Source organism: Xenopus tropicalis, chromosome 5 (assembly GCF_000004195.4).
Source record: "Xenopus tropicalis strain Nigerian chromosome 5, UCB_Xtro_10.0, whole genome shotgun sequence".
Classification (NCBI taxonomy): Eukaryota; Metazoa; Chordata; class Amphibia; order Anura; family Pipidae; genus Xenopus; species Xenopus tropicalis.
In genome coordinates, this window is record NC_030681.2 from 135,079,315 (window position 1) to 135,104,457 (window position 25,143).

Here is a 25,143-nt window from a genome sequence, read left to right on the forward strand (position 1 = left end):
TATACATACATACATACATACAGTACTAACCATACTTACATACATACAGTACTAACCATACATATAGTACTAACCATACCTACATACATACAGTACTAACCATACATACAGTACTAACCATACCTACATACATACAGTACTAACCATACATACAGTACTAACCATACCTACATACATACATACAGTACTAACCATATATACTTACATCCATACTAACCATACATACAGTACTAACCATACATACATACAGTACTAACCATATATACTTACATCCATACTAACCATACATACAGTACTAACCATATATACTTACATCCATACATACAGTACTAACCATATATACTTACATCCATACATACTGTACTAACCATATCTACATACATACTGTACTAACCATACATACAGCAGTAACCATACATACAGTACTAACCATATATACTTACATCAATACATACAGTACTAACCATATCTACATACATACAGTACTAACTATACCTACATACATACAGTACTAACCATACATACATACAGTACTAACTATACCTACATACATACAGTACTAACCATATATACATACAGTACTAACTATATCTACATACATACAGTACTAACCATATATACTTACATCCATACATATACAGTGCCAAGCATACATACAATAATGATCATACATACATGCAGTACTAATCATATATACAGTACTAGCATATATACAGTACTAATCATACATATAGGGCCAATTATACAGTGCTAATCCTACATACAGTACTAATCAAACCAGTACTAAGCATAAACACAGTACGAAGCATAAATACAATACTAATCATACTGTACATACAGTATTAAGCATACATTCAGTACTAATCATATAGATTGTATTTGTTTCCTCTAATCACTTGGGTTGTGCATACTTACTGACTATTGATTTAATCATGAAAAATCTATGTTTTTTGTTATTTCTTAAGCTAAACAGGGACACTAAATCTGGTTCATGTTTGGTCCTTGAGAAGTTGATAACTAGATTACCAGTATATGCAGATAAACCCCCTGCATAATGGACTCCTGCTAACAAAACAGTCAAAACAAAGAGTGAAAGGACTGCACATTGGCAATCTAATTATCTACCATAGATTTGCCATGATTAAAACAAAAGGCAAATGTTCAGTGCAATCCTGGTGGTATACTGACCCTTTAAAGGATAAATGAAGCTACCCAATTAATAATATAGTCTAACCTACCTATAGTGTATATATGATATAGTGCAAGTCACCTGCCTCTGTGCGTTCTGATATTTGGGGGAAGTGTAGACAGAGCATTTTGGCCAAAGTTCAAAGCAGTATGTATCTGTGAATTTTATTTCAGTGCTAATTCAACTTTAATTGGTTTGTTTCTAAAGGGACAAAGGAATAAAATAAGAGAAAAGGGTAGAGCTTTAAGGAACAGAAATATGACCAGTCGTATATGGTAATGGGGGTGTCGTGGTGTAAATGGGAAATCATTGACAGGCTGTAAGATGGAATGAATGAATGAAGAATCCTGAGTGGCAGAAGGATGATATAATTGGTTATTCCCTGTTTAATGAGAAGCCGGGGAATTGACTTTAGGAGGATGGGAGATGATGTGACTCTTGTAGAGAGATGAATGACTCTGTATAAAATCCTTAATAAAATACATTATAGAGAGTTTCAGGAAAGACCCCAGGGTTATCTTCCCTCATTTCATTCATTTAGTGCCACTCATAAGCACATCAATTTGGTCTCCGTCATAAATATTTCTGTATGTATGGCATTTTCCCACCAGTGCAAATGGCAAAGGTAAGCTGAAGATCGATGATCAACAAAGTGTGGGATATAAGATATACAGAGAGGCGATATTGCTCATGCCATGCTGGAAGGAGACTATTAACATTCTACCATAGGTAATGAAGGGCGGATAAATCATTTAGCTGCTGTGGCCATTTTTTACATTGGGCATTTACATGAGTACAGACAAAGAAGGTTCAGTTTTACTATTTCATAAATACAGGTACCTTTACAACCATGGTAGCACTGTACCCTTCACAAACTGCTAACTGCTGTTAGCTATTTTGTCTGAGCTCCACACACACAGGGCACATTACAAGTCTCTATGCCTATACCTAGAGAAGGCAGCTGCAAATAGAAAATGCCAGGTCTGTGGCACTTTGCAATTTATATACATTTAGTTTCTAAGATATTATCAGTTTTAGACTTCAGCTCAAGAGCCCTCTTTGAAGGTCAGAGCGACCTAAAACAACATTTGATTTTGAAACAAGTATTTAAGGAGAAGAAAAGTCATTTTGGAATTTTACTGCATAAGTGCCACCTAGAACAATATATTTATTCTGCAGAAAGCATTACCATACCTAAGTAAAGAGCCCTAGAAGGTCTCTCTGTTTGTGTAAGACTGCAGCTGCCATTTTAGTGTGGTCTTCCTAGCTTCTAAGAGGCTGGTAGCTCAGATCACACGTTCCTAAGGAAGGAGGGAGTGAGTTTTATGAATTCTTATGGGAGGGGGGAGCAGGAGAGGGGGACAGAGCAGAGAACTGCTCAGACTCTGGCCACAGGAACTAAGAATTTTTCTGAGAGAGGAAGTCAGATACCCAAACAACATGTTTACAAAAAAGGAAACAAGAAATCCTGTGTTTCTTTTGATAGAGGTTATATAAAGTTTTTTTATGTGGTTTTGTATAATCTATGCTGAATACAGGGCAATTTTAGACCCTGGAACATGTATGTTTTAAGAATTGTTATAACTTATGCTGAATACAGGGTAATCTTAAACCCTGAAATGTGTATATCTTAAGAATTATTGTAATATATGCTCACTATAAGGTATAGCATCAACCCTGCACACTGTATATGGGATATGCTGTTTGGTATAAAAGGGAAGTGACATCAGCACACAATACCTCCTCTGATGAAGCACTTTGTGCGAAACGCGTTAGGAGAGGCACTAGGATGTACCCTGTCACTGTGTGGTATAGTATACATTTGAATTTGTTTTGAATCATGTTTTGAAAAAATCTCTGAGCCATTAAAATGTGGTTTTATTTTCACTGAATCTTTTGCTGTTATTTGTATAGAGGACTCAGTGCAGCGTTTCTGTGATTGCTTATGGCTGTATTACCATTTTAAACCATTACTTTGTTAAGTGTATGTTGAAGCAGTAGAATTCTTAATGAATCAGATAAAAGTGAAGAAAGGAAACTTATTGTACAGCGCTGCGGAATATGTTGGCGCTTTATAAATAAATGTTAATAATAATAATAATAATAATAATAATAATAAAGGAAAGACACAAATCTCAAATACAGGTGTGGATTATAGGAGTCTGGCAATTAATGGCCCCACTCTTAACTAACGGGGTTGCCAACAAACACCTCTAATAAGAAAAACATAACTTTTTCTCAAGTCAGAATATATTGGGGCCCTTTTCTAACATGCATGCTGAAACCAATCAACAATTAGTTCTAAACCACCCACAACAATTTAGAACATAAAAAAGAGGTGATTGGTTGCTATAAGTATAATTTAGCATCAATGTTAATGAATCAGCCCCAGAGAGAATTTTAAAGGACAAAGAAAGAGAAATACAGCAGTACTGTGCTGGCATGTATGTACTATTTCCCAAGGCATCCCTTGTGGCTATCTTGCCTAGCAGTTTACTAAAAGAAAATGTTACTATAATGTGCCTGCACAAGTCTCAAGAAAGAGTACTGGTTTGGGGGAAAAGTTAGCAACCAACTACACTGAGGGTGCTATATACAGATATGGGATCCATTATCCAGAAACCCTTTATGCAGAAAGCTCCAAATTAGGGGTGACCCATGGCCCATAGAATCAAATAGTTCTGATTTTTAAAATTATTTTTTTTTATGCTTTAGACCAGTGATCCCCAACTAGTGGCTCAGAGGCAACATGTTGCTCACCAACCCCTTGGATGTTGCTCTCAGTGCCCCCAAACCAGGTAATTATTTTTGAATACCTGACTTGGGGGCAAGTTTTGGTTGAATAAAAGCAAGATACCAAAAAAAGCCACTGTAAGCTGATAGGGTGCATAGAGGCTGCCTAATAGCCAATCTTAGCCCTTATTTGGCACCTCCATGAACTTTTATGGTGCTTGTGTTGCTCCCCAAGTCTTTTTACATTTGACTGTGACTCACGAGTAAGAAAGGTTAGGGACCCCTGCTTTAGACTATGCTTTGTTTAATTAAATTTGGGATTTCATCAAAGAATTGTTTTTGAATAAATTATGCGCCTGATTTTACTTATTATTTATGTGTATTGAAGTGGATCGCAGATACCCAGGCTAAACAGCATTGGGACCCGCTGACAGGCAGTAACACTTGCAGGCAATATTGAGGAGCGGGACACAAGCTCTGCCTGTAGCAGCCTCTGAAAAGCAGTTCTAAATAGCAAAAGCAGAACATTATGCAGTGCCGGTGTATCATCAGACGCTGTCTCTGCAGTGCACCACAGAACTCCTCGCTGGTATGTGAATCTCCTAAACCCTGAGGCTGCACAATCTGCATTGTGGGGAAGATTAGAAATCACACAGGCTTTGCCCAAATATTTTGGAACTGAAACATTTATAAAGAGAAGGGATTCATTTCCAAAAAACATATCCAACTGTCCTAAACTAAGAGTTGGGTAACAGAAATAGGAGATTATTCTATATCAGTGTTGAACAATCGGTGGTCCGCACTAGTGCTGGGCGGTATACCGGTATAAACCGAACACCGTTTTTTTTTAAAAAAAAACAATATAAATTTTTAACATACCGGCATACCGGTGTGCGCGCCTCCTGGCAATTTTTCTTAGTATTTCCGGGTTGCGCGCGTGACGTCAGCGCGCACACTCTACAAAAGCGCCATCGGAGTCGGACACATCGCTGGAGCTTGAGGAACCAGGTAAGTTGAGTTCCACTCACTGAACACCAATGTGCGCTGTCGGGGGTGCCTGGCCTGCATATTTTATGGGGGTGCCTGCGGCTGCCTGGCCAGTAATTTATATTTATGTGAAGGGGATGGGGGGGTGTTTGGGGTGGCGGGGGGGGTGTTTGGGGTGGCGGGGGGGGTGGTTGGGGTGGCGGGGGGGGTGTTTGGGGTGGTCACCTAATCATGCATGGGGAAAAAGAAATACCGTCAAATACCGTGATACCGATATAATTTTGAAAAATACCGTGATATAAATTTTTGGTCATACCGCCCAAAACTAGTCCGCACCCCACCCTTGTGTGGCCCCCATCTGTCTGGCTGCTGTGACTGCTTATCTCTGTGTAAGCTTTAACTTACATTAAATTACATTAACATTTATTTATAAAGCGCCAACATATTCCGCAGCGCTGTACAATAAGTGGGTTACATACATTGGACATACAGAGTAACATATAAAGCAATCAGTAACCGATACAAGAGGTGAAGAGGGCCCTGCCCAAAAGATCTTACAATCTACAAGGAGAAAGGGTTGAGACACAAGGTTTAAATGGTACCAGTACTGAGACTACCTGCCCCCCCACCCTGCATTGTTCACACCTCAGATTCAGGCTGTAAGCCCCTGTATTATTCACACCTTTAAGCTCCTGTATTGTTTACACTTATAAGACCTCATACTCAGACTGTAGACTCATGCATTGTTCACACCTCATAATGTAGGATCAGTGCCGGCATTATGTCACTGTATATACTGCAGTACAAACTGTTTATCTTGGAGTGGCCGTGATCAATTACTTACATAGACATGATAGGTTTCCCTGTCTCTTTCCATACTCTGCATGGCCTCCTTTACCCTGCCTGTGTGCCATACTCTGCCTGCCCTATGCTACCTGTGTGTGCCATACTCTGCCTGCCCTATGCTGCCTGTGTGTGCCATACTCTCCCTGCCCTATGCTGCCTGTGTGTGCCATACTCTGCCTGCCCTATGCTGCCTGTGTGTGCCATACTCTGCCTGCCCTATGCTGCCTGTGTGTGCCATACTCTGCCTGCCCTATGCTGCCTGTGTGCCATATTCTGCCTGCCCAATACTGATAGTGTGTGCCATACTCTGCCTGCCCTATGCTGCCTGTGTGTGATATATCTGGCAGGGGGTTCTGTTTTTTTTAGTATTTGGGAATGGTTGTTAGTAGGTTCCTACATGTGTGTAATTATGTGCTGGGGGTTGCTTCTTTCACATATTAATGATGGGGCATATCCCTGCAGTGAGCACCAACCATTTGTTTTTTTGCTGTGCTACTACCATTAATGTTGGTATGGTCTTAAAAGTTCTCATAATAACATGGGTGCAGTTTAAAGTGTGTGTGGTTTTAAAAAGAGGGAGTGGTCAAAACTGGATTTCATTATCGGCCCTGTATGTTAGCATTTTTATTCCTTATCTTTTTAGCCGTTACAAAACGACATACTAGTAGAGGTGTTTCTCAGATATTTGAAAATCAAACCTGATATGTGCGATAAATCTGCCCAGCTCTATGTTGCTCCAGTTGGAAAATATTTACTGTTCTGCAGGCAGGAGTTAGCTGTTACCAAGGGCACTTACTGAGTGAATGCAAACACAGGTATAGCTCAGTGCTCACTGGAAGGGGAGGAGACAAAAGAGTGCTCAATAGTACAGAATTATTTGATCTGATTTTAAATATTACAGCAATAGCAGGATCATAACACATCACTTGTCCTCAGCAGGGACCTGTCCTATACATTGTATAGTCCACAGGACAACCTGCATTGTAGGTCCATTTATACTTTTAAACGGGTGGCCTAGAAGTGCAATGACCCATTGGCGAGTACACCATATATTATAGAGGATAATGTACCATGACTTCAATGTATAAGACTATAAGAAGTTACAGAGGAGGCCACAAGTCACAGGACTTAAATGGGGCTTCTGATGATATTATTATTTTAGAGGGGAATATATTATCCTTTATATGCTACAAGGGCAGACTAGGAGGGCTCATCCCTAATTTTTTATCCCCATAATGTTGTTGCCACTGGCACAGAGCCTCCTAGAGGGCTGCTTGTTCATGGTGATCATTGTCAGGGTCCCTAAAGTGGAAAGTTGGTTGTCCATTGGGAGTTTTTCAACACAGATATTGTCACTGCTCCATCAATAGTAACGCTGTGCGTTTCACAGCTGCAGGACTGGCATAGGCATTCTTGTTAGCTTTATAATTGGACCTGTCGGCATGACTTGGTTAATGGCACTAAGCTAACAGGTTCATCTATAGCACATCTGTATGCCTATGCAGGACTGACTCAAGTGTCTTTGTTGGAACTTGTCAGTTTTACTAAAGACAAAATGTATACGGGCACACCCGGGCCTCTAAAACAGATTAGCCTAGTGCACAGTCCTTTAGGGAGATGGCACTCCCCCAAGAAGTACTAAGCACCTGACAAAGGGTCATGCTCCCGAAATGTTATAGTTTCTCCTTGATACATTATGCACAAGGGACTGGTTCCCCATTGCAATTGCCTTTGAGTGCCGGAACCTTCTTTTGTTTATTAGTTTTACTAGGGAGCTAATGCACTCCAATGATGTAACAAAAGATGAGATATTTCAGGGAACGGAGCATTCTTTAAGTGACATTTTGGATATCCAGGTTGATCTATAAACCTTTCATTGGTTAACAGTGCTTTTAATCGCTCCATACCGTGGCACAGTGGTAGGCATCATAATAGTAACAATACCAGAAACAAAATGGCCCTTGCATTAAAAACCCCTTTGCATTTCTGCTTTTACTTTGAGCTCAAACCAGATTTTCTCTGTTCCAGCTATTAACTTTGTAGATGAACCGTCGGTGCTGCTCATTATATCAAATGCTTTTCAGAAATCCAGTTAAATTATGTCTGCAGGTTCTCCTTTGTCTCTCGGCTTGACAATATGTTCAAAGATCTCCAGCAGACATGTCATTCGTGATCTCCTTTTCATATATTCAAACTTGAGCGTTTCTAAATGTTTCAGAATTCTAATCCCTGTTAAGATTTCTAATGTAAAGCACCTATGTTGGTACTATGCTAATATTCGGCTGCCGGACATCTTTTTTTGGCTTTTCTTTTGCAAACACAATGTTGTACAATAGTCTCTGAGGTGCCTCCACATTCTTCCAATGTTCATTTACTTTTACATAAAGACAAAAAACTGACTCTGGCTGTAATAATATCTGTTTTGCAATGAAAATAAAATCCAAATGTATAACTGAATATTGTAATTATTTTTTTCTGAATTCAAAGAGTCATTATAATATTTCTGGTTCAATAAAGAAAAATGAGTAGCTCTTGTTCCCAAACCAATGTATGTCAGTTAGCATATAAAACAATGCTTTTCTAATAAAAACTGTGTTACTGACACATCTTGACATGTTTTTTTGGTGCCATTTAAAAAAAATGATCCCCACTGTTTTAATAAAAATGTGAATTCTTTATCACTCCCCAGCCCCACTATACTTTCTGCATGGAGTCTTATTCGCCTCTGGGCGAAGACATTAGAATAAGCCTTCTCACAGGTTCTCCAAACTGTGAGCAGGCACTCCTAGGGGCCAGAAAAAAAAGTTTCGGGGAGGGCAGTTAGGGTGACATTTTTGGGAAGAAAACCTAGATACAACTGACTTGATGGCATGATAAACCATTATATAACCTTGTTATTGATTTATGGGTCCATGGCCACAGGTTCCACCTGAGTGGTTGGTGTGAATTAAAAAGCCCTGACAACCACTTGTTATATTAACTAGTGGCATTTCTCAGCAGCTTCAGCCATTACTGAACATGTCCCCACTATCTTGAAGCTCTAATAAAGTCTCTCATAAAGCAATCTGCTACCGCCAGCAAATTGGATGGGTTTGGTTTTAAACCAGAGACTTCCTAGCTTTTGAAAGCCTAGCCCCAACAATTGGACCAAAAATGCAGCAAAGGAGTTACCAATTTGTGTTTAAAATCATGGCAACCTTACTGGCTATTAAAGGACAAGGAAAGGTTAATCATGGGGGATGGCACCCTCCGGCGTTTATAATCACTTGCCTCAGAATCCAGGTCAGCATTTATATTTGCTGAAAATTGGCCAGCCCAGATATCTTCTTTCGTGTGTTGGGACCTTGGCTTTGATCCTGGGCTCTGCTTTTACTCTAAGTTCCAAATTTACTCTTCTGAGCATGCTTATAGCCCAGGGAAGCTGCAAGGGATCCCTGGGAAAGGCAAGAAGATGGTAGCACAGTGCTCAGTAGAATAATACCCTGAGAAGGGAAGTTTTTCAGCGCAGAGGAGCACTGGCAAACAGTCTGAGGTAAGCAATTATAATGGCTGGAGGGGAGCTGCCTAACAAATCATAATCCCCGGTGATTAACCTATTCCATCTCCTTTAAGGACCAGTTAATCAGAGTCATCCCTTGTCTTTCATCACTTCTTGGCCTGAGCATTGTAGCCTGGACACTGAGGCCTGTCCCTTTATGCACATGTTTGAAGCTTGAGAAAAGGTCAGTTGTAGGCCTGAAACGTTTCTTTTACCAAAAAGCCATGTGTATTAAATAAAGGCTTTTTTAATGGAGACAAGAAGGTGCTGTTTGCTATTTTTCTACATGGCCTTTATGCACCTGTTTCATTAGGATTCCTCTGACAGTCAGGACAGATGAGACCGATGAGATGCTGGCAGTTCCAATCTAGAACGGCTGGAGAGTCACAAGCTGAACCTGTCTGCTATACAGCATAGTTCCCCCTGATGTTACTGGACTACATTGTGAGATCACTGGATCACACATAACTTATTTTGAATGTTTAGATTATTGCTTTCCCCATACAGATTTCTATTTTGGCTATGAAGCTGCATCCTATCACCTTTCATCTGCTGCTGAATTAAGATTACTAGCATATATGGAAAGCTGATAGAAGACAAAAAAAAGTTCATAGCAATAACTAAAGAAACATATTGCCAATCTGGGATCTTGTTTTTACAAAGCTTTCTCCTTTCGCTCACAGAATATACATTGTCTAAGATTTGTTACTACATTTATTGCCAGTAAGTGATGTAATTTTACACAGGTAAAAGTCACCAGTACAGTACAGTATAAAGGGCCTGTTTATCAAGGATGAAAAGGCATTTTGGCATTTTACTGCCAAAAGATTTGCCCCTTAGTGCCACCTAGAACAATATATTTATTCTGCAGAAATGATTGCCATACCTGAGTAAACAGCTTTAGAAGCTTTCTCCGTTTGCTTAAAATAGCAGCTGCCATTTTAAGTAGCTTCCTTCCTGCAGTCTAGCCATTATAGCTGAGATCACACATTCCTAAGGGAGGAGGGAGGGAGTTCTTAGAATTCTGGTGGGAGGGGGGAGCAGGAGAGGGGAGAGATGAGAGAACTGCACAGACTCTGGCCACAGGAATTAAGGATGTTTCTGAGAGAGGAAGTCAGACACTGGAACATCATGTTTACAAAATAAGAGAAAATAAATCCTGTGTTTCTTTTGATAGAGGTGCAGCATTACTGTAAGTGCTTATGGCTGTATTTACATAGACCTTTCTCATAAAGCTTACTTAGTTTTTACATTTCCTTCTCCTTTAAAATTACCAGATCCCATTTTGCTTGCATGGAATTTTGTGACTTATCTTGCCCTGGCCTTTTTATCCTGTGATATACACTATATGGTCAAAGGTATCCAGAGACCTGCCTGTCCAAGTATGCATTATAATGCTGAAGCAGGACAGAGCGTCTTCTAAACCGCTGCCACAAAGTAGAAAGAATTTCATTGTATGCTATTTACTTTTAATCGAACGAGAGGTCCTAGTGTTATGTATTGTCTCCTGTGACCCGGTACTTTGAAACCTTCTGCCCTTACCTCTGTCTTAAAGCTACTCGTTTTCTTTGTATTGAAGTCTACCTATTCCAGTCTTTGTTCCAGGTTCTGCCCATGGCTGCCAGCTGCCTTCTATTAAATAAGAGGTGTAGCTCATTCCCTAAGAGCTCCCAGGAGAGACTGCCTATATATACCCTAATCTTGCATGGAATCCTTGGCTGGTGTTGGTTTACCTTCCTGTTGGTCACTCTACATATTATAAGTGCTTCTGTAATATTGTATTTGAACTCTGTGAAACACATTGGTCTGTTTCTGACCCTACTTAATCTTTGCCTGCTCTGACCCACTGCCTGGACTTGGACTTGTTGACGTGTTACCCTGTGTGTACCAGTGTCTACCTTCTGCCATGTCTTGTAAACCCTGTCTGTGTTTTAATAAACTGTATGTGTTGCCAAGCATCTGTCCTGCCTGTTTCCCAGTCACCATTGCTACTAATGTCATTATACATTTACCATCCAGACGCTGAAATGCAAGTCCTGAAGACATGACTCCATTGCTCCAGAGTCCAGTGGTAGAGACTTTACACTAGTCTAGATGGGCCTTGCAGTGATGTGCGGTTGACCTGCAACCCATGGGTTTACCCTTAGGTCAGGCGGGTTTAGGATGAAGCTTGGGTGACATAGTGGGATTGGGTTGGGTGCAGGTCAAACAGAGTGCAGGAAGTATACTCTTCCTCTGCACCCGAAGATACCCGGGTTTGAAAGCTAAGGTGTGCACAGATGTCCAGAGCTTTAAATTCATGTTAAAGTCTTGTGTTTTTTGACGGATATCGGTTAAATGTGCCTGCCCCCAAGTGTATTCAATGCTTCCCAGTGCAGACACAGGTAGGAGGATTTTCAAGCAGGCATATTCTTGGCAAGCGTTTTAGAGAATATCCTACGTGTGGCATTAGCCTTAAATAAAACATGGGTCTGTAGCCTGAAACCATTTCTTAGAGCCAGATAACTAAACCTCCTCCTCACATCTTAACAGTACTGGAATTCCACCTGGTTTCCATCACAACGTGCAAAACAAGTTACTATTATCTATTAATGTCACCCAGCTGAAGCCCATGGTGTGCAGTGGGACTGAACGCGAAGAGTGTACTGATTAAGGTTTAATTACTGAAGCAAGGGATTTTTTGATTGCACCTTATAACTGTGGACATTCCGAGGCAGTATTTCTCCTTGTTTGAGAATTTGTCTAGTTCTAATTTTCTACTACTACTCTCTCCTGGAATGATCTACAGTCCTTTTGGCATTTCACCTTCCTCAACTGAATAATTTATTTTAGTCAGTGGGATATTAAATCCAGTCTGTCTCATGAATACAGAGGCAAAATATTCTTTCAGGCTGTTGGCAAAATTGACCTCATCTGTCACAAAACTTCCAATGCACTTCACTAAGGCTATTTCACATCTTGTCTGGCTAATTCGTATATATTTGGAGGCTTTCTATGACATTATTCATGCCTATAATTGGAGAACAAAAGAAAGACTATATGATACATTAAAAAGCCTATTTGTTAATTTCATGGTACCCCAAAGAATGGATGCTGCTTAGCGGCCTGTGTATAGGTCCTTCCTAATTGATATCTGGACCCCGAATGTGATGGCGACCAAATCGCATATGCCCAGTTTTACAGTGTGCCATTACAAGGTTGTCTTTCAGTTCAATCATTTGGCAGTGTGGTCCCTCTTCTTAGAAATTTTGCTACATGCTCTCTTTGAATATAAGGTTTTAAAAATGTATGATGGAATAGAACTCCTGCAATATGTTACCATATAAACAGATTCTGCCTTGAAGCTCTTGGGTTCTGAGTTCAAACCCATACAGGGCACAATTTGCAAGGAGTTTGTATGGTCTCCCCGTATCTGCATGGGTTTCCTCCAGGTACTCTGGTTTCCTCCCACACTCCAAAAACATACAGGCAGGTTAATTGGTTTCTGACTAAACTGACCATAGTGTCATAGGAACTGTAAGCTTCTCTGGGGCAGGGACTGATGTGAATGATGAAATATGAAAATGTGTGGGCGATATATAAATAATAGGAAATAAATAACAATTATCGGTTGTGATTCTGCAGCTACTGCCACTTGCTACTACAAAAGCAGTAACAAGTTGTATTAGTAAGAAATATTTCAAAAGCAGAAAAAAAATCAGCCAGTCCAATATTTGAGAAATAGTTCTGGTGTATGCCAAAAAAAAGAGGATGTGGCATCTGGAAAAAGAATGATAATTTTTACAAATATTTCTTTGTGGCATAAGCACCTAAATCATTTTAAATCAAGTGATATTTATCCTTTTGAAGTTGGATTTCAGCTTGCCTGGAATAAAAGTCAAGTTTTCAAGTCAAGTACTAATCAAGCGGTGTAGCTTAATTTGTTGCTTATTGTTCCATAAGGAGATCCGTTGGCATTGCACTGAGCATTATTGTATGTCCTCGGGGTATATATACCAATGAGCAAAGCTGGAGAGGTGGAAGTGGTGTGAGCACCTACATTAATTGCTTTTAGTTTCTATTGCCAACTACATACAACCTAACATTCTTCTTTGAAAAAAAGGAGCAAATAAGGTCATGCCCCTGACCTGCCCGGCCCTGGTCATGCTGGGAGACACCTCTTTTTACCCCAAACCCTGCCCATTTTCCAGTAAAACCTATTCTTTATTCAGGATTGTACTGCAGCAAGTGGAACCACTGGAAAGTACAGAACTAAATATATAAATATTGGCTGAACCAACCAGCTGAAAATGACCTCTTTGTAAAATAAACCATTTATCTGGACAATTTAATGAGTATGTTTCAAGAACTGAGGAAACACTAAAAGGAAAGTGAACTGCTTCCCCAAACAGCCCAAAAGTCTGATTAAGAATAATTAAAAACAATAATTTATAAAACAAGAATGATTCCCTGCATTATCAGGGCACATCTTTATAAGTAAGAAATATTTAGTCAACTGTTTTTGTTTGTTTACAGATGATTCTGCAGCAACAAAATATTAAAATCACCAGCCTACCTATTGCCAAATACCAATTCCTCCACAAAAAAATTAAGACAAATACCAAACCTAATCTAAATTTGCAAGCCAAAATGTAAGAAAAAAAATAAAAATAAATAAAATATTCATGTATTCAGAGTTTTAAAGACATATGAATAAGGGTTCAGATTTGTTTCAGGTTAGCACTTGAGTTCCAAACTTAATCATGGATTAGAAGCATCCCTACTGGTTCTACCATGGTATGATAATGACTTACTTTTATTGTAGCATGTTGCAAGCACATTTCTGTCTGCTGGGCTAGCACTAATCTGCCAGATCTCTCCCGCATGGTGAAGTAGGATATTCTTATTGATAATATTATTCTCATCGTCGAAGTCTATAACATGAATCTAGACACGTAACAACATTACATTAGTGAAGGAAAAATTACATGGAAAATGGAATTGTAAATATAAATAAAGACTCTAGCACTGAAAAGAGGCGATTTATAGAATGTAAGATCCTTTGGGCAGGGCCCTCTTCACCTCTTGTATTGGTTATTGGTTGCTTTGTATGTAACTCTGTACAGTATGTCAAATGTATGAAACCCACAGTGCTGCGGAATATGTTGGCAGTTTATAAACGCATGTTAATAATAATAATTCATAAAAGTGGAGACAGCTGTTTTTGGAGTAAAAGTGGTGGTTAAACTGGAGTAAAAGACTTTCTTCATATTTACAAACAGAAATCCACCTGAATTCTGACTCAACCGCAACTTTTCATTTTTTGGTGTAAGAAAGACAGCTGACTTTTGTGAAAAATGCAAAAACAACATTTTAAACCGCATTTTTACCCGCTATTCTAAAAATGGAGTAAAGCTGAGTGAAACTCCTCCCCCGTGTCAGATCAATTCTCAGTGCTTCTGCTCTGCTTTGCTTCACACAGTCTTCATGTCACACCTCTTGTAGGGGCATCATTAGGGCTCACATATTACACATAACATATTAATGCGGATTAGCAGCCTATTGAAAGGGGACAAGTTTCTGTCTAACCCTAGAACAATAGGCGCAAAAAAACCTCAAACATGTTAATAAACAAGTAAAACACAGATTAAACAAAAAAAGTGTTGTTTATACAATTTTATATATATATATATATATATAAAAAATTTTAACTCTTATTTGCATTATTTTGCCAGTTTAGGCAATAATAGTGTTATAAATTACTATATTTTATATATCTATATTTAAAGGAAAAGCAAAGCCTCCCTGGCTAGTTTTAGTACTAATACAAAGCCCAACAAGTCACAGACACTTCTCCCAACTTATCTGTGCCCTCGCATGTCCAGAACTACAGAGCTGTTGAGCAGTGTTGGCCACAACCTTTAGCAGCGTCACCTATGCTCCCAAAATCCATTTTGCTGATCAGCAAGCCATGCATGCACACTGGAGTACAAACTGTGAAACGGGGCCACTGCACATGTTCCTAGTTGAAATCCGTGATGGGAATTAAAGTCACATCTCCAAATATGGGGTTGTGGCTTTACAGTTCTGAATATACAACAGTCCTCTGTTAAACTGGGGCAAGTGTACCTTATGTGGTTGGGGAGGGAGAATGGAGTACACTGGCACTAAACCTAAAAATATTTCAGGAGGTTTACTTCTCATTTAACAGGAGACAGCACCTACTGAATATAACTCATGTGTTGCTTCATTTGTCAACTGAGAGATGAGAAAATAGCTGAAATTTTAGTTGATAAAGCATGTGATCTCCCATATTAGCCTATTAAAGAGGCAGTGAATCTCTTCTCGGAATGGAAAACTTAATACAGCTAGTACAGCTAAGAGTCACAAAAATGTGTGTAAAATGTTGTTTCAAAGACAAAATTTAAAAAGAGTATGTGTAAAAGACAAATTCACAGAAGTGGAGATAGAGGTTTGTAAATAAGGTGGTAAATCCAACAAACTTTTATTTTGTCTCAAGGTCACTATTTTTGTGAACTCCACCCTTTGTGTCAATTTACTGTTCCACTGCTACAGAACTTTAGTTCTGTCTTTACACAAAGCAATTAGAGATTGATTCACAATGAATCTCCCCCTTTCTGTATTGTACAAATTCACTATGCAATATTAATGTTGAGCAGAAACTCTAAGTACCTTCACATGTGGGCCAGGGGCATTTCAGCCCCTAATGTTGCCCTGAGGCGGCCCTATGGATGCCGCCGCCCCTCTGCACTTTCTTGGTTCGGAAGGGGCAAAGGGTGGGGGGCCACATCGCTAGTGCAGAGAGCACAACAGCAATTTAAACATCTGAATTTCAGCTCTTGAAGTTAGCGGGAGCGACTTTTTGCCACCCCTGGTAACTTCAGGAGCACTGCCTAAGGAACTTCAAGAAAGTCTACCTGCAAAGGGTTCATGGATTTAATTGAGCCAAACACTCCATTTATTCGAGGTGTCCTTCATTTTTTAAAATGATCTGTAAGCTGTCATTTAAAACCCCAGTTTTATATTTTGGGTGTAAAATATGTAAAATCATGGAAACCAAAAAAAAAATGAAAAATGGTGTGTAATGGTGTAAAATGTACGAAAACCCAACTTCAAATTCAGCAAATGTTTCAACTGAAATACGAAAAATGGGAAGGACTGCAAAAAAAATCTGGTAAAGCATAATATGGGCAAATGTAAAATTGGGGTTTGACTGTGCTTAGGTGTTTCACATGAAAATCTGATTTCAGTAGAACATTTAGCCCTAATGTTGCAGAGGTAGTTTGCACCAATATTTGCAGCCATACTTGTACACCACTTGCCCCAAATAATGAAAAATAGGAGTTTTGCGCAAGTAACACTCACCTGATTATCATATCTCAGAGACTGTGTTCCTACCAGGAATCTTATGGCATCGGTCTCTGCTGTCTGAGCAGCCAGGGCTCGAGCCTACAAAAAATGAGAATAATCATAAAATCAACCATACAGGAGAAGTCATTTCATGAAATATTAAGATAAAAAACAACTTTTTAGCTTTACATGCAAACAAAGCTTAGCTGGCTCCCTGTTATTAAACTATTTAGCCAGTCTGGTTATTTTCTAGGTATAGGTATGGGCTGTATTGGTTTTCTCAGGTTATTTATCCACAAATTCTTTTCATGTGATTCAATCTCTGCAAAAGGCTGAATAACATGTTGCCCCTATTTATTATGGAACAATGACAGTAGCTGCACAAAATAAACTTCCTTCTATAGTTTATTAGACCTTATCCATTTCAGATTACATCAATTTATATTAAAAAAAAAAATTAACATCACCTGCCAGGAAAAGCATTTCAGGAGAGGAGTCCCTCTCTTACTTTGTTTGCGAGGGAATCCTGGAAAAGTAATTTCCATCTTCAAGGAAAACCCTACAGGTTTGAGCTCACCCACTGGATTTTAAAGGTAAAATACACCTCAGTTTTTCACATGAACTCATTCTCTGCGAATTATGAAGCAATGGATTCTGGGACTTGAAATTTCTCTGCTTTCTACAGTTGGTGGTACACAGAATGCCTGTTTAGAAGAGGGGCTTCAAAGTCCCAAAATCCATTACTTGGAAACAATGGAACAACAAGATAGGATCTGATCTAAGCATGTCACATCGCACTATTTCATAAATTTCTTGGTGTATAAAAGAACAGTATAATGATACCTTCGATTGAAAGTGTACAATTGCTTTATGATTAGAATGTTCTCGCTTAAAAATCCCTCACATTTACTTCATATTAGGGCTCATGTCCATTCGCAGGTACAGTAAGAAAAGTACACTTTTGAGCTCAACTGCCATGTTTATTCACATAATGCACAGAATTCTAGCATCACTGCAGTCCCATAGGGGTGATACACTTGATCAGAGTTTGAGTGATGTCCGGGCCCTTCCCACCTATTGATGCTGGGTCTGATCAGGAGGTGGCGGTAGCTTCAGGGTTCACACAGCAGCGAACGATTCAGAAAGGAAGACGTACGGACTGGGCAGTGCCGAAAGCAACTATACAGAAGTGCAAAGAGCACATTTTGACGCAAGTAACTTTAAAGAAAGTGGGTTTATGCACAACTGATTGCAGGGAAATTGCAGGGAGCGTAACTGCACTTGCGGATGTACAGACAGGCCCAGACTGGCAATCTGTAGATTGTGGCAATGCCAGAGGGCATATGCCAGTAATATGCTACAGACAGTCACTATTATTTGGCTGGTGTTTGGGCCTCTGTGTACTTGAAATGCAAGGTATATGTTTGGAAGAGCTTTCAGCATTGAGCTATTGTCACTATGAATAAACTTCACACCCACAGATATGAAGCTCTGCTACATGTATCGCTGCATTTAGACAGAAAGCCTATGTGATCATAATTAAACTCTGCTCATCCATTACAGATGTTAAGTCACACATGAAAAACTCCAGTCCAACAATTCTGCAACTTTTTCCATCTACAATTGAACAAAAAAAATGGTGGTTTCCACAAGTAAACCCCAGAGATTAAAATGAAATAAAAAAGGAGCTTGCCCGCAATCTCTGAACACTGGCTGTCAAAGCCTGACACTCATTCACCCTCCCACTCGTTGTACACCAGCCTCTGATCGTATGAAAACAAAAGCTGTCTGAACCCTACTGAGACACGTAAGTGCTATCTGACTGGAAGCTTTGGGGAGCAGTCTACAATCCTACAGCACAGTGTAAGGCTGCATGTCAAAAATATGACAAGCTAGGAAGTGTACGCAGTCGGAATATTAACATGCACAGTCAGTTGGCACACACACACTGCCTTATTCACACACACAGCAAACAGCAGAGAATGCTTTGGTGCAGAGCTGCAAGAATACGATTTCCCAAGCCAGCCAGAATACATAGGATGTTAATGCTTCCTTGGTTCAATGTAGGCTCTTACTTCACTATTCCATTACCGTTCGTTCACTTCAGTAGACTCCTAACCTGTCTTTTTCCCCAGGCAGTAATGTATGTTAGTAACGGCTTGATTCTATAGTACCCCTGGGGAACATCAGAATGCTCTGCATAAGACTTAAAAGGCAGGAGCTGCCATTAAAGCCTGGGGTTCATGTGAAAGCTTGAGCTCAATATGACAACCACAGGTATTAACATCTGAAATCAATGGTGGCTGTTAGGTTGTAGCTTTATAATGCAGCATCTGGTAATGCATCAGGGGAACTATACAGAGAACTGGCTCTGCACCCTTCTTTCTATATTTTACTTTGCCCTGAAGCAAAACTCCATGGGATGTAGAGATAGTGACTTATTTCTCAGGTAAGTCATAGGAATAAGGAGGGAAAAGGAAAGTACAAAGGAGAAAAAGAGATACAAGTGAAGCTTAGTAGCCTACTGTACATTGTTACCGTCACTGAGGGAGATTATTGTCCCAAAAAGCTGGACATTGACTAGAGGGCAATGAAAAAAATTTATTGAATGTAATTCAATGAAATGTTATTGAATTAAGGGGAGTCTAAAGAAGAGCAACGAAGCTGGCATGGGCATGGAAAGTCTTAGTTATAAAGGAAGACTGGCCAAGGTGGGTTTATTACACTGGAGAATGGACACTTAAGGGGGGATAAGAAAACTACAGGTATGTATAAATATATAAGGGTATCATATAATAATCTTTCTAATGCTTTAGTTACCAATAGTTCCTTCCAGCAGACAGAAGGAAATCCTTTTCGATTAGAAAAAAAGGAGGTTCTATCTGAATATTCAGATTCAGATTTTTTACAGTGAGCTGTGAAGTTGTGGAATTCCCTCCCTGAATCAGTCGTACTGGCAGATACATTATATAACTTCAAGAAGGGGTTGGATGGCCTTTTGCAAGTTAGGGAATACAGGGTTATGGGCGATAGCTCTTAGTACCAAGTTGATCCAGGGACTGGTCCGATTGCCATCTTGGAGTCAGGAAGGAATTTCTTCCCCCATTGGAGAGGCTTCAGAAGAATTTTTTTTCCTCTGGTTGAACTAGCAGTTACGCAGGTTTTATATAGACATAAAAGGTTGAACAGGATCGACATGTCTTTTTTTAACCTAACTTACTATGTAAGGCATACCAGAAGCACAAATATGCATATCAAAGCTGGACTTGACTGGTTAAATAGAGACATGAGGAAAATCTTCCCTGACCCATTAACCTACCCCAGGCAATCAGCAGCTATTGAGGCAGAATCTAGCTGAGCTCTAACAGTGAAGAGAGTTGAATGGAGGGGAGCCCCAAAGGTGAGTGATAAATATAGGGTTCCTCTGTGTCTTGCACCTTGTGTCCAAAGGGTTGCCTATGTACTGCAATTACATTTACAAATAATTCTAAAACTATTAACCTTTTAGTACTATTAACCTTTCAACTTTTTAGTACTATTAACCTTTCAACCAAATGTTAGGCACCCCCCGCTTACCTAATAACCAGGCTGGTGCTCCTATTAGGAGAAAATCGCACCAGCCCGGAGTACATGCCGGCGAGCAATCACCTCCCTTGCCTGTCATTTTGCTGTGATCCCCAAATACACACATGCGCAGCTGAGTAAAAAAAAAAGAGCTGGCATTTTTTGCAGCTTTTCACTTTACTGCAAGTGCGTTGCCGATGCGAAGAAAGAAGACGGAAGAGGATCGACTTCATGTACCCCTGGCCGGTGCATTTTTTCTTTTTTTGCTAACAGGAGCCCCAGCTTGGGGTGTCAAGTAGGGAATACAGTAACTGGGGGGGGGTAAACATTTTGGCACCCCCAGTGATTCCATCTCCATTAATCGTTAGGTCTGTCATTCCAAACCAGTGTTTAGTTGCAAGAAATAGAGACCCTCTTTGTCTATTTATACATATCTGTTTTGATTTTCAGTCTCTGAATTGCATTCAGAATGCAGATAAGCACACAAACATTAGAAAAGATACTCTTGTTTTTCAATTACTCTGTTTAATCAAAAATAAAAGCCATACAATCAATTCCCGGCGATCCCTCCTCTCCTCAAACACCACTAAACTGGCATAATCATGGCTAGAGCCCCCTTTTAATCTTTCTAAAGTGTGTTTACAACATTCAACAAGAGGTGGCAGAGCAATCAAAAATAGCATAGCATTAGTCTAACATAGCATGAACTAGGCTGTTATGTTTAAAGCACAGGGCTAAGGCACGAAATGAACCAGAATAGATTTAATACCATAGAACAGTGCTGTCCAACTTTTATGGTACCAAGGGACAGAATTTTTCTGACCTACATGGTGGAGGGCCGCTAATGAAAGTCAGTTTTGACCACTCTCCTTTTTTAGCGGCACCCACTTCAAACCACACCCATGTTATTACAAGAGATTTTAAGACAAAACCTACATTAATGGGGGTAGCACCACAAAAAACCCAAATGGTTGGTGTTTACTGTAGGGATATCACCCTTCATTCATATGTGAAAGTTTATTATGTCATATGTACCCTCAAATGCCATACTCTGCCTGTGTGTGCCATACTCTCCCTGCCCTATGCTGCCTGTGTGTGCTCCATACTCTGCCTGCCCTATGCTGCCTGTGTGTGATCCATACTCTGCCTGCCCTATGCTGACTTTGTGTGCTCCATACTCTCCCTGCCCTATGCTGCCTGTGTGTGCTCCATACTCTGCCTGCCCTATGATGCCTGTGTGTGCTCCATACTCTGCCTGCCCTATGCTGCCTGTGTGTGCTCCATACTCTGCCTGCCCTATTCTGCCTGTGTGTGCTCCATACTCTGCCTGCCCTATGCTGCCTTTGTGTAGTTTCTCAATTATTTGGTTTTAACAGGCATTCATTGTTTTGTAATATAACCCCCCCCCCCCCCAAGAATTCCAGTTGATTGGAACATTTATATTTTAGTTCTTACTTATTCTATTATACGCTGAATTATGTAAGGGCATTCTGTCACACACACATACACAGTGTACATTGCAAATAACGTATTCTACAATTTAAAATATTATTCTTGAACCAATACGGGTATGGGATCCCTTATCTGGAAACCCGCTATCCAGAAAGCTCCGAATTACGGAAAGCCAGTCTACCATAGACTCCATTTTAATAAAATAATTCAGAATTTTAAAACTAATATCCTTTTTCTCTGTAGTTTAAAAACAGAACCTTGTAATTGATCCCAACTAAGATATAATTAATCCACATAGGATGCAAAACAATCCTATTGGGTGTAATTAATGTTTTATTAATTTTTTAGTATACTTAAGGTAAGGAGATCCAAATTACGGAAAGACCCCTTATCCGGAATACCCTTGGTCCCGAGCATTCTGAATAATGGGTCCTATACCTGTAATAGTGTTTTTTAATTGTAATATTGATGTGTAGGCAGCCATATCACGTCATTGTGTCTCGTTTTAAACTTTCAGAAAGAGCCAGCACTGTACAAAGCAACGGCTTTTAGGTAGCTGTTGCCTCGCCTATTTAATCCTATTGTTTTTTCCCCCAGAATTACTACGTCATTAGTGACGCAATTGACCAAAATGCATGTGCACTTCATCACACACTGGGCACAATTACGCCAAATATTTTGTAAGTCTGCCTGGTGTTATTACTGGTGTTTGGTGGCATAATTAATGGTGTCTGGTGTGCAAATGATGCCTGTGCCCAATTCTTTAGCCCCAAGTGTACTGTGCCTATTGATGATTCAGAACGGTAGCCCAAAAATTGGGAAGTAACTTTGATAAAAGTGTTTTTAAGCACAACAAATGGTGCAAGTTCCGACTGTGCTTGTGGATGTGGACGAGCGTTTGCGTTGTGAGCCCCAATGTGAATGCTTTTTTAGAAAGGGTTCGATCACAAATTCAAAGCAGAATAAATCCTACATTTTTTAATGGCTAAAGCTCACCCAGCAGGGTTTTAAATCACAGCCAGGGCAGTTGATGTTTTTTCTAATCTATATCCACTTCCCCGGCTCTACATATGAGCCTCTATTAACGCCACACTAGTCTGTAGCTGGAATAGAATGGCAGCTGTCCCTGGATGTGCTTTAAAATCCAAAGGGTAGACCTTAGCCTATGAGGTATTACCTGAAAAAGGAAAGAAGGCAACTATTCTTTTCAAGGACATCCTCTCACACTTTTGGTATAAAAAACATGTGGCATATTTCATGGCCATGTCATATGTTATTTCAGGAAAGCACAAATCATTTATTTTTATTATCTGAAACTTATTTAGCATTGACATGCAGCACTTTAAAGTCTCTTTAAAGTCTCTGCCACAATGGAGCTTACAATCTAAGGTACCTATGGCATTCACACACAGATGGGTAGGTTTTATCCAAATACCAACGGCTTGCCAGGTCTGGTTGGGAGCAGTGGGTTAGGGTTGAGAATAGTTACATTGTTCGGGTAAAGTGCTCATGTTTGTTATAAAATGCATCAGTTACTAGCGCCCCTCCAACAGAATCCTCCATTAAAATCAGTTTTTCAAAAGAAAAAACTGATTTTTACATATTTCATTTTAAAATTTGACATGGTGCTAGACATATTCTTAGTTTCCTAGGTGTCCTCAACCATGTCACCGCTGCACTGCAAGTTGGAGTGATATCACCCCCTCCCTTTCCCCCCAGCAGCCAATCAGCAGGACAATGGGACAGTGGCAAGATAACAGCTCCCTGGCACCTGTATTACTAAAAATGCTCCCATGCTTCACCTAATGGTAGATATGATAACAGCACTCGATAGTAAAAATCCAAGTCTGGCTCACCCAATTCATGATTCCTCCAGTTACATGGGAGTAGGAGAAACAATAGCTTATCTGAAAGCAGTTCTAATGTGTAGCGCTGGCTCTTTCTGAAAGACTTAAGGTATGGAGATCCAAATTACGGAAAGATCCCTTATCTGGAATACCCTTGGTTCCGAACATTCTGAATAATGGGTCCTATGAAGGCAAATAAACAAGAGTGGTATGGAACTATTTTTTAAACGGACCCTCCTCAAATCAGTTAAGACTTTATTAAAATAAAAAGAACACATCCATAAATAGTGTATTTGTTCCTGCGGGTGTTGGTACTTGGCACGTGGCTTGAAAGATTAATCCCAAAGAAATGGTTGAAATTGGACTTGTCTGTTGAAAAGGGAAAACACTGATACTAAATACTGAGAAAAAAACAAGCAGCCAGTAGACAAATATATAGAACCGTCTGGCTTCTCTTCAGATTTATCCTGATACCGAATTCAAATGATGCTGTTTATCAAAGTATTTTATTACAGACTTAGTTATGGGACTGATAGAATTACACTCTAGGTGTTACAGAATTAATCTCTTAGGTAAAAATGAAGATGATAATAAACCACCTGAAATAATTTTACTTTCTCTACATGAATCAAGGGAAAATAATTGCCAAGGAAGCAGCTGATCCACATTTTGAGGAGAGTATTTTGATATAGTGAGACTCCTAACAAGCATGTCTCATAATCTGGAGTTAATTAGTATTGTTAAAACATCAGGAGAGCTATGTGATATGCACAGCATGGGATCAGCCTCTACAATTATTTGTGAGGTAAGAAAAAAAAGATTGCTTTCGATTTGTCAAAGGGTGCTAAGGTTTAACATTCGCTAACTAGCCTGAGCATGTATGTGAGAACTCTAAGGCACCCTGACAGTGACCAGAAACTGAGACTCAGGATACAGAATGGCCCAATTACCCTAACTAACAGTCTGTTCATTCATTCAGGAATCACAGTATTATCCTTTATACAGCAGCATGCCTTTTATTCCACAACATGATGTGGACAGCAACACAGCAATATGCCATGGATAGTTGAATAGAACACACGTATGAACTCATTTTGTACACATATATGTTTATGTGTATATATGGATACGCTACCATGGCTTTTCATGATACAAGCACTATGCAAAATATAGAAGCAATAATTGGTGAATAACATATTGAAGCCACAGAAGTATAAACAACGTCTATAAGTGTGTGGCAAGGTAAAATAATGGTAATAGCAGGCACGACTACATTAGAGGGGATAATAGGCAGTTGGGGGATGTTCTTTTTTCCCATAAAAACAATCAACGCACCAGAGGTCACCCTTTTAGATTAGAGGAAATGAGCTTCCATTTGAAGCAGCGTAGGTGGTTTTTCACGGTGAGGGCAGTGAGGTTGTGGAATGCCCTTCCTAGTAATGTGGTAATGGCAGATTCTGTTAATGCCTTTAAGAGGGGCCTGGATGAGTTCTTGATCAATCAGAATATCCAAGGCTATTGTGATACTAATATCTACAGTTAGTACTAGTGGTTGTATTTATAGTTTATGTACGTGAGTGTATAGATTGGTAGGTGTGGGTTAGGTGTGCTGGGTTTACTTGGATGGGTTGAACTTG

At 39.7% G+C, this 25,143-nt stretch overlaps 1 protein-coding gene across 1 annotated transcript in view; it reads right to left on the reverse strand.

Annotated features, from left to right (window-relative positions):
• eipr1 (EARP complex and GARP complex interacting protein 1) overlaps positions 1–25,143 on the reverse strand; it is an 89,857-nt gene that overhangs the window by 62,011 nt on the left and 2,703 nt on the right. The window contains exons 2-3 of the mRNA NM_001011292.1: positions 16,659–16,742; positions 14,087–14,219 (exon numbers count right to left, since the gene is read on the reverse strand). Coding sequence (NP_001011292.1) covers positions 14,087–14,219; positions 16,659–16,742 — 217 coding nt within the window. The remainder of the gene's footprint in view (positions 1–14,086; positions 14,220–16,658; positions 16,743–25,143) is intronic.